This window comes from Phragmites australis, chromosome 14 (genome assembly GCF_958298935.1).
Source record: "Phragmites australis chromosome 14, lpPhrAust1.1, whole genome shotgun sequence".
NCBI classification, from domain to species: domain Eukaryota; kingdom Viridiplantae; phylum Streptophyta; class Magnoliopsida; order Poales; family Poaceae; genus Phragmites; species Phragmites australis.
This window is the reverse complement of record NC_084934.1, coordinates 25736689-25749468: the sequence shown is the minus strand read 5'-3', so window position 1 is coordinate 25749468 and position 12780 is coordinate 25736689. Positions and strand designations below refer to the sequence as shown.

The following is a 12780-nucleotide window of genomic DNA, read 5'->3' as shown; positions in this document are numbered from 1 at the left end:
CCAAATCAATTCCAGAGCTCCAGTTAGAAAGGGTGTACAACGAGCAAAACAAAAACAAATACACATGATTTGATGCCTAACTATAGAAGTACATGAAAAAAAAATCAAAATTACTTATTCTTTTTTTAAACAAACAGGCAGTAGATTTGCTTACTATATTAAAAAAAAAGTTAAACTCAAACAAACAGTACACCGCCCCCGAACGAGAAAAATGACTATACACAATACAACTCCAAGAAACACCTCCTGAGAATAACTTCACTTTCTCACGATAAGATCTATACCAAGACAAGTAGGGCAACTAAACTGGAATTTAAGTACAACAAATTGTGCTAATGATAAGTTTCTTTAACAAAGTATGATGTCAATCAAATAAGTGGGCGATTCAAGTTGAATTCTGCTAATTATTTGCAAAGAACAGAGTACTCGAAATATTCTCAAGTACACAACATGTCAACTGCAGGCTCTAGTAAAAATAGGTGTACAATGACCAGACAGTAGATCATACAATTGATGCCAATTGTAGTGTTTGGCTATTCGAAAACTGAGTACATATATTAAATTGCTAAGAATGATTATATTCCAACAATATTGCCTGGAACCGATGCAACCCCTTTGACTGGAATTAGAGAGAGTAAGCGTGTGCTTCCTGAAAATTAGTTAGCATTGGCAAAACAGAGAAGGAACACTTACGCCTATATTTAATTGGTGCTGTGGAGGACATAGTACAAGATTAGTCACCACTGACCAAATCTGACAATAACCTAATTACGAATAGAAACAATTTGCCACAATCGATGACAACTTGAAGTTATAATTGAACCCACATGCATTTTACAATAGCAAAACTGCAGACAGAAATTTGTGTCGCCCCAGCAGTTCTGCGCAATGGAATCTGTTTTTCTCCCCATTTTGGGGATCTGGCAGCTCTTCAAGTTGCTGGAAATGGGAACAATTGTTTCTGCAACCTCCATGGGAAGCACAAGTTCACACAGGCATGAACTGTTATCTACTGATACCTCATCTTAATAACAGACACAATAACTTAATTCACATTATCTCTCCTGCCTTCCACCTCTCACTTCAGCTCGCCACCCCTCCCCACGATCTATATGATGAGTAATGAGTATTTGCGTGAATGGCCAAGCCAATCTCGTCCCCAAGATAAAAATTTCAGCATACCATTCTCGCGGCGAAGATAAACAATACCTTCGTACTATCGCGGAGCATGCGGTTTTAATTATCCTGCCTGTATCAAGATCAAGAATCCGGCAGTAACAACTTAAAATCATCCTCACTGGGTTGACTCTGGAGATAACTTTTTATTTGCCAAAAGCCAGACAATTTTGTGCTGATTGTGAAGCTATCATCCTTGGTCAACAATGGGGGCCAGCTGCACCCTACAAAAACCCTCTGCAGACACACGGCAGGAGCACTCAGGCATTGTAGCAGCAACATTTCTCTAAGCTGTTGTCTTTCCCTGCCTTGAGGCCTCCCACATTACCGAAATGGAGAGTCGCTACACTTCGTCTGCGCCATCGATAGAAGTCGACATGATGGCACCGTTTCTTGGAGCTCATGATCACTGCTTCACGTACGAGCACGTGGATGAGTCCATGGAGGCAATGGCAGCTCTGTTCTTGCCTAGCCTCGACACCGACTCCAACTCCTCTTCTGGCTGTCTGAACTATGACGTCCCTCCACAATGCTGGCCCCAACCTGGTCATAGTTCTAGTGTTACCACTTTCCCTGATCCAGCTCAGAATTATGAGAGCTTTGAGTTTCCGGTTATGGATCCGTTCCCACCTACCGACTTCGAGTCGCATTGCGCCATCCCATACTATAGTGAGGATCTGAGCCATGCACATGGCAACCATTCATCAGTCAGAGAGGAAGAAGCAGCCAACGATACACCGGCCACTAACAAGAGGAAGTCTAGTTCTGCCACGAAGGTATGCACCCAGAAATAGTTATGGATCAATGACCAGTTCAGTTGTAATGTTTTCTTTACATTCTTATAATAGTTCTTATACTATGCAGGCATCAAAGAAGAGCAAGAAGGCTGGCAAAAAGAATTCTACCGGCGACGACGAAGGCGGCAGCGCTTATGTCGATACGCAAAGCTCAAGCAGTTGCACCTCCGAGGAGGGAAATTTGGAAGGCAATGCGAACTCAAGCTCGAAGAAGACGGGCACCAGGGCCAGCCGTGGAGCAGCAACTGATCCTCAGAGTCTCTATGCAAGGGTAAATACAAAAAAACCAGAAGATTTTTCCTAAAGTTATACGGAACAAAAACAAGTTCCAAAGTGACTCAGGGGCTTGTATCTGAATTTTGATTGGTGCACATGTGAATTCTGCAGAAGAGGAGAGAGAGGATCAATGAAAGACTGAGAATTTTGCAGAACTTGGTTCCCAATGGAACAAAAGTAAGTTCCTCATAGGAACTCTATTTATCTGCAATAAATTGATTTCTGTTCCATATATTTCGTTATGTTTTTTGGTAAATACAAAATCTTGTCTAACTTGGCTAAATATGATCTGACAGGTTGACATTAGTACGATGCTCGAGGAAGCAGCACAGTATGTCAAATTTTTGCAGCTTCAGATTAAGGTGGGTACATCTACATATCCATGCAATCAAACTAAAGATGTATAATAACCAAATAAATGTGATATATACTGCAAAAAGGGACTTCACTAACTTTGTTTCAAACAATTATGTGCAGTTGTTGAGCTCTGACGACATGTGGATGTATGCCCCAATCATGTACAATGGAATTAACATCAGCAATGTTGGTCTCAACATCTAATATCTGCAAAAGTAAATCTCTCCGGACCTATGGTGCTAACACTGTATTGCATAGGAATCAATTGATTCTGGTCCATATAGTCCCATGTATCATACTTTTTTTATGAAGGAAATTTTATTGACTCTTATCTTTACATCAAGATGACACAAATTTAAAAGTGCTTATTCCCGACTTTTGTATAGCTTAGATGCACATAGCCAAAAAAAAGAGAAAGAAAAAAGCAGCAAAAACATAAAACCAGAGAGTATTCAAAGAGTAATGATCCAACTCGTGGTCTAGTGAGGGGCATCAATCCGAAGCCTAGCCTGCCATCCAAACCGGATAAAGAAGTCCCTGGCCGCCCGCATCAAAAGAGTACACTCCGATGCCACACTATCCCGATGCTCCTGCCGCTATAGCACAACCCACGTACGGAGTCAGCGTGTACATGTATAGATAATCTGCAAATGAGAGTTCAAAAATCTACTGTTGCTACCATTACTTTGGCTTTTCAGTGTTTACTAAGACCATGAAGTCAGTTTCCAAACATATTTGAATCACTATGCAATGGTTAAAGGCTCAAAGCTACTTGAATGATAAACCATGCAGATATCGTAAAACAATAATAAAAAAAGAGGTGCTTAATCATCTTATTTTTTAATAAAAGCAACACTTCTGACTACTTTGTCATTGTATTTTGATTAGATTATCAATTGTTAGTAGTATACCTTTATGTAGGTACCATAGGAAAATTTTTATTTTTAAAGGTACTTTTAGTTTTCATAGTTGCCTATTTATTTTGGGTACTATGTATAAGTTCTCGGTAAAGCGAATTCACCGAGAATTTTTTGAATTTATTCAAATTCCAGTGAAATTCATCTGGCTCTAGTATTAGAGTGATATTGATAAGACGAGGAAGCATATCATTCCATGCTATCAATTTTGGGCCGATAAGATCCCGCCTAAATGACATATTCGGTGGGTAAGATTGTAACATATTGGCAATAATGTCTTGTTTGGTTCGTGCTATATTGTACAAGCATGGATATTGATCGCTCAAGGGTGAATTTCCCATCTAGATATCTTCCTGGAATCTTATTTGTGATCCATCTCTAATATTGAATGTACCAAAGCGGAATAGATGTTGCGTCACCTTCATCAATCCTACCCAGAAATGAGAATCACATGGTTTCCAGCTGACTTGTGATAGGGTTTTTGATCCAAGACATTTTTTTGTAAGAGGTTCTGCCGAATCCCCTCTTTGGTCAATAATTTATAGAGTCATTTATATATCATTTATATAGTAAAGAGTTATTTTGTACATAGAGGTGTTGTATCCCTAAGCAACTTTGAGCTTTAGGTTTGCATAAGACACTCCATTTCGCAGGTGATGCATTTTCTTATGACTATCACTTTGCGAGTAGAATCTAGAATAAAAGCAGTACAGTCTTTTAAGTATCCTTCATAGAATTAGGAAGAAAGACATCATGTATGCCAGTAGGCTACTGAGAACTGAGTTAAGAAGGACAAGTCTACTGCTCGTATAAAGATACTTGCCCATCTAACTACTCAACCTCTTCTTGAACTGTTCTTCTACTCCTTTCCAATCCGAATTATGAAGTTTACGATAGTGGATTAGAATTCCCAGGTAGCGCAAGGGTAGTTCACCCTTGGCACATACAAATAATTCCGCATATTGATCCGCATTATCCAGCGCCTCACCAAAATAGAATAATTTGCTCTTGTGAAAGTTGATCTTCATACGAGAGAGCTGCTTGAAAGTGTAGAGCAAAAGCATCATGTTTTTGGTATTTTTTAGACCATGTTCAATGAAGAGAATTGTATCATCAGTATATTAGAGAATAGATAGATCATCATGTACAAGGTGTGGAACTATCCCCCAATCTGAATAGTGCTTTTGGCTCTCTTGATCAAGATAGCTAACATGTTCGCGATAATGTTAAACAAAATTAGAGAGAGTGGGTCCCCCTAACATAATCCTTTTTTAGTTTGGAAGTATGGATCGATACAATCATTGACTTTGATCGCTACACTCCCCCCTTGATGAATTGGTCCACCTATAAGCACCATTTAGGTGAGAAACCTTTCATCTAAAGGAATTTTAGTAGAAAAGGCAACTTGACTTTGTCATGTGCCTTCTTAAAATCTATTTGGAGTAGGACCCCATTCATTTTTTTTGGTGGAGTTCATGTATAGTTTCATGTAAAATGAATACCCCTTCCAGAATGTTCCGACCATGCATAAAAGCCATTTGTGTGGGTCATATTAAACGATCCACAATGTTGTTTATGCGATTGGTGGCTACCTTTGTGAAAATTTTGAAGCTAATATTAAGTAGGCAAATTGGCCTATATTGCTGAATGTGACATGCTTCTTTAACTTTTGGTAGGAGAGTAATCACCCCGAAGTTGAGACTATGTAGTGGAAGGTTTCTAGAGTGCAGTTCATGGAGCATTATCATCAAGTCATCCTTGATAATGTCTCAAAACACATGTTAAAATTCTTCTTGCAGGAAACCATCAAGATCAGGAGCTTTATTGTGTTGCATTTGGAAAATAGCGTCATGTACTTTCTTTCCTGTGAAAGGGGCTATGAGTATGTCATTTTCGATATCGGTTATATGAGTGATGTCTTTAGTCCATGATTCCCTCTTGGAGAAATGATTAGTCTTAGGTGGTCCAAATAATTCTTTGTAGTATTTATTCTGTATTCTTTAATTGTGATTTGCCCTCAATTTTTCCTTCATCTTGTCCAGACAGAAGATACAATATTTTCTATATTTGCCATTTGCAATCATGTGAAAGGAGAGTGTATTACTATCTTCCTGGAGAAGATGGTTGACCTTGGCTCTTTGGTGCCATTTTGTCTCCTCTTTACAGAGTAGTTGACCAATTTTTCATTAGCTTGATTTTTAGGTTAATCTCAAATTCAGTTAAGGTTCACATCTCAGATGCTTTGTTGAGTTCATCGATTATCTCCAAAAGTTTTTTATTTATATGTACAACTAGTGTGTGCACCCTAACCTCTGAGATGCCATCTCTTAGAGCTAAGTTTGGTTGTCCATTTTTTCATGTGTGTTTGTCCTTTAGACGGTCGATTCCATACCTCCTTTATCCGATCTACAAACCCTTCACGAGCCAGCCATTCCAGCTCAAGCTCAAAAGGTCTGTGATCCCTTTGAGGGCTGGGTCACCAGTATTTAGGAGAATAGGTGTATGATCCAACGCGCCCGTCCTTTTGAGGGATTGAACGGTGATCAGTGGGTATTTCAATTCCCATTTAGTGGACATCAACACCCGCCACATTCTTGAACGTGGGGTTTTGATGTTTGTTTGCTGTGAGGAACAGTCCAAATTGTATTCAGATTAATCATCAAAACGATCATTTAATAAGATGAGAGATAACACACGTCCGTCTTTTGACATGCCATAGGCTAACCCGCATCTCACCACAATGATCGTGACCAGCAACGATTAACCAAAATCCAATTTCGGTAGTCCCGGCATGTGTTTTATGCGCACCAAGATCAAAGCACATGCCTTTACAACATGCTTCATCACATCAAGACATAATAAAGAGCGAGTAATATAAATATATTACAAGTCTTTAAGTTATTACAAGTTCAATAATTTACAGAACAACGAACGCTAAGAGTGATACAACAGTTTATCTCCTAGCCAGTTAGAGTTATTATGTAGTAGAAATAAAGTTTATAAATAGTAAAAGATAGGTGGTGCTATTTTCCCTCAGACACTACCAAACACAACATGAGTAGTCCATATTACTCTTGCCCATCACCAACGTCGGTGGACATGAAGTAACCGTACACTACTTCTTCCTCACCTATAAAACTCAACAAAAGCAAGGTGAGTACGAAGGTACTCGTAAGATTTATTCCATATTTGGTACATATAATAACCCAACTCCAATGATCATGTATTTGGGGATGCGTAGCAAGGAATCGGCCACAAGATTAAATGAATTTATTCGCAAAAGCCATTTGTCAACTCAAAAATGTCAGCATCTACACATCTTAACAACTTGTTTCCTCCTATCATGAGATCATAACCATAACATATATGTCAACTGATCATACTCCTCTCAACATAACCAACAATAACTACTTCCCAACATACTACATACATCCCAACATCAAAACTATACGATTGATGTGGATGGATATAAGCATGATCATAACCAAAAGTGTGACAATTTAAACTGATCTTACACACTGCATTGGGGTATATCTTTACCCATACGACTCGGATCCATCCTCTTGGCCCTCCTGAGATAACCTTTCTTATACCCGAAACTACCCACTTGCACATGCTCCTATGGCATCGAGGTTACCGCAAGCTTGTCCCGGACACCATCAGCTCCCCCCACTTTGCTTCTCGTCATTCTTTTTCTCTTACGTGTCATAGGGTCACAAGTTGAGCGTTAGCATAGCGTATGATAATCGGCTCATTTGTACATTTATTGAATATGTGGAAGTATAAATAGTGCTTAAGCCAACGGTAAACAATGACCGTGCTTAATCGATACAAACAGTCTATGACATTCAGGTTCCTCTCTCGACCTACCTCTAGCATCGTCCATATCTCATCTCATTGTCACAACTCATCCATCACAACTTTATTTTATTGTGAAACAATAATTAAGCCCTATAGCTCAAGAATGATGGTCAAACTACCGCTTGATTTATATCGTTGATATATGCATTGCTAAGCATTTCGGATAACTTTTAAGTTAGACATCAATGTTGTTATACTCAGATTACAAGGATAGGGTCATCAATAATTCAAGGTAGGAACAATACATCAACATAGGTTCGATCCACAAATTCTGACATTGACTTGCTAACATGCGCAACATACATAAAGTGATAACTTATCAAATTAGACACTACAAGATCCAAAGTAAAAGGTGAAATATGCTTAGATGCTTATCTTGTTGCTCCGGCACTTCGCTCACGTATAGTTCTGGTTCAGTGTTGGCCTCGACCATTTGAACCATCGACACATCACTCTCTAAACAATTTAAGAACGCACCGAATGAACAAACAAACGAACGAAAATGTATGCTTATGATGCATGATCGTGAATGAGATGAAATGTGATATGTTACAAAAGCATTTGCAAAATAACGCCTAAGAGATTGGGTTAACAAAGGTTTAAACCTCGCATGGGACAACCTAAGGTCACATGGTAATGAGTAACTGGCGATTAGATCGGTCCAGGCGGCAATCAGACTGTGGGAGTCGAACAGAGAAGAAAACGGTACTGAGTAGGCCTGGCAGTCAGATCGGCCATAGTGGCGGTTTGACTCCTGTCTATGGAGTTTGATTGGAAGTTTGATTAGACTAGACACAACCTGGCGGTTAGACCGACCATAACAGTAGTCAGACCGCTGGGCCTGGTCGATGACACCTCGGCAAGGTCACCGGTGAAGGCTCCGGTGATGCCTTCGACCATGAAGGGCACCAAAATACTCTACAAGACTAGGGAAAGCATTTCTTAAGTGATTTGGGCAACATGCACAGGGTCAAACTCGAGAACCTCATGGATGAAGTCTATGGCTAGGATAAAGCTCAGGTCTAAATGAAATAGGGACTGGTTGGAGCTTGAGAACGACAGGAAAATAGTAGGAGAAGTCTCACCTCGGCGTGAGAAAACTTTCTAGAAGATTGGCCAACTCCAAGGAAGCTTCTATTCGAATATCGAGCTCGGAGTAGTGATTGGCCTTGAAGTGAAAGAAGTCACGTGAAAGTGTCTCCGACGAAGAAGACAGCAGGAAAGAGCTCGAGGAAGCCTTCAGGTAAGTCCTCTTCGTCGATCTCCAGCAGTCGGGACGTCCGTGGGTGGCACGCCGTCGTTGGCAACGGCAAGGGGATCGATGAGCATTGCTCGCTCGTCCCGTACGAGCGCCGACGCCATCGCCGGCCGGTGGCTAAAACTTGGCGGGTGCAGCCGTGCAGGGCGCTGCATGCGTCAGTCGGTTCATATATCGAGGTCGCCCGGTGCGTAACCGAAACGGACTGGTCGGTCGGTCGGTCGGACTCGATCGAGTTTATCTCGTGTTTGGTTCAGACGCAGGAAATCCATATTGATCACCTATCGCTCGGACGTCCAGAATTTTCAGTTATCTGGTTTCTACGTTTTCACAGCGATCGACATTTAATTTAGCAGTGCCATAATTTTGCAACAATATTATTCAAGCACATCCAACATTTAACAGTTGGACATAATGTGCTACACAGTAACCTCTTATTTGCTCATTTTTGTGTGGCTACAGCTATTTTTCTTCATCAGTTACACTGTTTATACTCTCCAGCGCCATTGCAGCATATTGTACATGTCTTAAAAGTGCTCCATATATCTTCCTCCGTACTCTCTCGCATGCATCACTCTCTTCTTCCTCAGAAAGTACACTGTCCTTGTTGCTTCTGTCGATCGAAAACATCCTCTCATGCCGCACGACACGGTTGAGCCAGTCATCCACCTTCTTCAGCTGCTGAAGAAGGCCTGCAACCTTGGATTCACTCGTCGCGTAGTCGGTCTCGCTCTCAATGTCATCCAAGAACTTGTCGATGTACTTGAGGAACCATCCATTGCAGTCCGACCGCATTGCGATAGCCAGGTCCATGGCTGCATTCAGATTGCTTCCTTCAGTGGATGCATCAGAAGTTCTCTTCGAGGGCCTACTATTGCAGTTGCACTTTGGCTTGGAACAGAACAGTGGGCATACAGGCTTCGCTTCGGCCACTGATGCCTTTGCAGATTCAGAGGTGGCTCTTGTGTGGCTAGAGAAAGGTGAGAGATCTGCTTCAATGGCTGCTCTGATCCATGAGATGGCAGATTGCTTCCTGTCCAATGCAGACTTCGTGGCAGCTTTCGCCGAGGCTGAGGATGTTGAATTGGAACAGCATGCTTTTGCTTGTCTAAGCCTGTTCTGTGACTGAGCAATAAAGATAGCATGATCCAGATCTTGAGAGAACCGCAAGAACCTGTCGATGAGCTCGTTCGGGTCGTCGTCCTTGTCAGATTGTAGTTCAGAGTATATGCTGAAAAAGGAGAGAATTTTCTCACAATGTGTTTATCATAATTCACATCAAGAAAGCACAATCTTTCAGTGTTACCTCAGGCATTTTATCAACTTCTCAATGGCAGATGCTTCTAGCAATCCATCGAGCACAGCTTGAAGCGCCATGTCTCTCTGCTTCACTGCTTCCTGCCATGAAAATAAAAATGATCAAACGCTCTTATCATCAAGCAGATAACAAAAGAGAAGAATGGCATGCAGTTTACTAGTGTACCTTCCCGTGCCTCACCAAGCTTGAAGAGAGTGAGCTCCACATCACATTGTTCTCGCACCACTTGATGCCGCTCGACGAAGCGCTCTGCAGCGTCGCCGCAGCACACGGGCTCTCTCTCGGCGTCTTGCTAGACGCGTGGTTGTTCCTCTTGGAGAGCACCTTGAACGCCTTCTCGGCCTTCCTCCTCACGGACTCCAGAGGATCGTTCGTTGCGTCGTTCTGGTGCGCAATGGGATTTGGGCCGGATTTACCTGGAGAAACCTGCACACGGTACAACAAAATTCACAGGACTTGCTTAATTTCCTCACACTTTGGCGAATTAAAGCACTTTTCTGAGCTGCAGGGAATGGCTTTACACTGTTGCTACGTCTCCGGGGAAAGACGGGTCTCACGTCCTTGATGCTCCCGGTGAAATCCCAGTTCTTCCTCGCGGTGGACAACGACGAGTACGACGACGACACGTCCGACTCGTCATCGTCGTCGCTGCTGTTGCCGTCGACGGACGGGACGCTGATCTTCCTCAGATTTCTTGGGGAGTCCAAGCCCCTTCGCTCTCTCTCCCTCCTCTTCGCCGCCGCCGACGCCGGCGAGCCCGCCTCGGACAGATTCGTTATCGACCGTGACCTGTGGTGGTGGCCGATCGCGGCGGGGGATCCCACCTGCCGTGCCCTCCTCTCTGGCAGCGGGGGCGTCGGCGACGGCCGGCGCGGGCGCTCGGAGACGACCTCCTTGACCTCGTCGTCGCCGGAGTCCTGCTGCCGGACGCAGGGGTACCGCCCGGGGAGGACGCGGAACCCTCGGAGCACGGGCGCCGGGACGGACGGCTCGAGGCGCTCGACCTCGATGACCTGACCGATGTGGAGGCCGTTGGCGAGGATGAGGTCGTCGTGGTCGGCGTGGAGGGAGACGTAGCAGGAGCGGGACGAGTCGGAGAGGCGGAGGTAGAAGCCGTGGTGGCCCGAGAAGGGGTCGGCGCCGGAGAGCGCCGGCGTGATGTTTGTGACCTGGAGCAGGACGTGGGCGCGCGAGCGCGAGCGCGGTGTGGGTGCTGAGTCGTCGTCATCGGAGGGGTCCGGCTGGCGGAGCAGGCGCTGCAAGCTGCCCGGCCGAAGCGCCGGCCTGTGCGGCGACGGCCTCGATGACACCGGCGTCGGCGGCGCCATTCGCGGAGGATGGGAGAGGAGAGAGAAAGCCGGTGCGAGATGTTCGATGGTGAAGAGGAGAGGAGGGCAGGAGCTGGCGTATTTTGTGGCGGGTGACGCGGTGTGGATTTGAACGGCGGTTGGGCGGGGGCGGGGGCGGGGCCGGGATGATCTCAAACTCTCTCCAACTGTCTGGCTTAGGAATTCTTTGGTGCAAACGGTAAATAGTAGATGTAAATTGGTGGGATGGAAGAAATAATCGTAATTTTTAAATACAGATCGAGCAAACAATATTTATTTATCGTTTATATATTTACATCTATTTACTTGCTTACGCCTTTTTGCGAGACAAAAGCTCAACAACATGTGAGGCCATGCGTAGATGGGCCATTGAGCGGTTCTAACCAAGTCTCTAAGCTGGTAAGCCCTCATTATGCCGGAGTTGCCACTTTATGGGCCGTATTTCGGCCAAATTTTGTTTAATTAGGCCCCATCGGTCTTGAAGTATTTTTCCCTTGTTGAGCGAACATCTATCCATTTGGTAGGACAGTAGACTAACCTTGAACTTACCTGTGTATTAGTATCATTTTTTTCTCTCGAAAAAGTATCATCTTTTACCTCCAGAGATCTAATCTTTGTTTAAGGTATCCAGAGATCATAATCACGCTTAACTTTTAAAGATCATAATCACGCTTAACTTTTCGAGATTCCTCAAATCTACTCGGGCATTTCTCTCCCCTCTAACACTCGAATTCTGCACCGTCCGATGTGTTTCAAGATTTGAGCTGAGACCGGCCCCTTCCTTCTTCTTCGGCAATGTTGAGTATAGGAACAAGATTGACGATTATAGGGGATAAATAGGTGCATCAACAATTTTTTTTGAAATCGATGGCTTTCTCCTATTTTGATCACCCAACGCACCTCAAAATTCAAACAGAAGTAAAAATCAAGAGAAGTTTTAACAAGAAAAAATCGAAGCAACACGACTTCACGGCTGATATATGAATCATAGGTTTCATTTAAGACCAATCCATGTGTCTTAGCACTCGAAAGATCACAACTAGCAAATAAACAAGAAAATATGAACACCGAGTAACAAAACTCTCCAAATTGATTGTCTAATGGCAAGAGAATTCAAGATCCCATCACATAATCGTGTGTATGTGAATTTCATGGCTCTAGCAACAAGAAGAATTACATCACAAGGTGCTGAAATTTTAGCCCAAAAATTAAAACCAAAATCAAAACCAGAAAGTAAAAACTTACACACAAGGTAAGGGAACCAAGAGAATGAAACTATAAGGAGGAGAATTCAAGCATATAAAACAAAATAAACTTCATTACTCAAAGAGGTCAGCCCTATTTTAGACGGATTACAAAGATTTTACTCTTAAAACTCCCACCTATTACATAGGCTAAGCACTCATCATCCTCTCTACTAAAACTCTAGCACAATACTCTTATATGGATGGCACAAGGGGCTCAAATGGCTTAGTTCACCCTCTCGTAGCCT

At 43.0% G+C, this 12780-nt stretch overlaps 2 protein-coding genes across 2 annotated transcripts; one reads left to right on the top strand and one right to left on the bottom strand.

Moving 5' to 3' along the window:
- Positions 1-1464: 1464 nt before the first annotated feature.
- LOC133891566 (transcription factor RSL2-like) lies at positions 1465-2887 on the top strand. Its single transcript, XM_062332291.1, has 5 exons — positions 1465-1952; positions 2041-2244; positions 2361-2426; positions 2546-2611; positions 2727-2887. Exons 1-5 carry the CDS (start codon positions 1509-1511, stop codon positions 2808-2810), a joined length of 864 nt encoding a protein of 287 aa, XP_062188275.1. The 5' UTR covers positions 1465-1508; the 3' UTR covers positions 2811-2887.
- Positions 2888-9104: 6217 nt separating this feature from the next.
- Positions 9105-11288, bottom strand: LOC133890363 (uncharacterized). Its single transcript, XM_062330757.1, has 4 exons — positions 10482-11288; positions 10126-10386; positions 9949-10040; positions 9105-9873 (listed from the first exon to the last, which is right to left on the bottom strand). The coding sequence occupies exons 1-4, from the start codon at positions 11286-11288 to the stop codon at positions 9105-9107; spliced, it is 1929 nt and encodes a 642-aa protein (XP_062186741.1).
- Positions 11289-12780: the final 1492 nt, after the last annotated feature.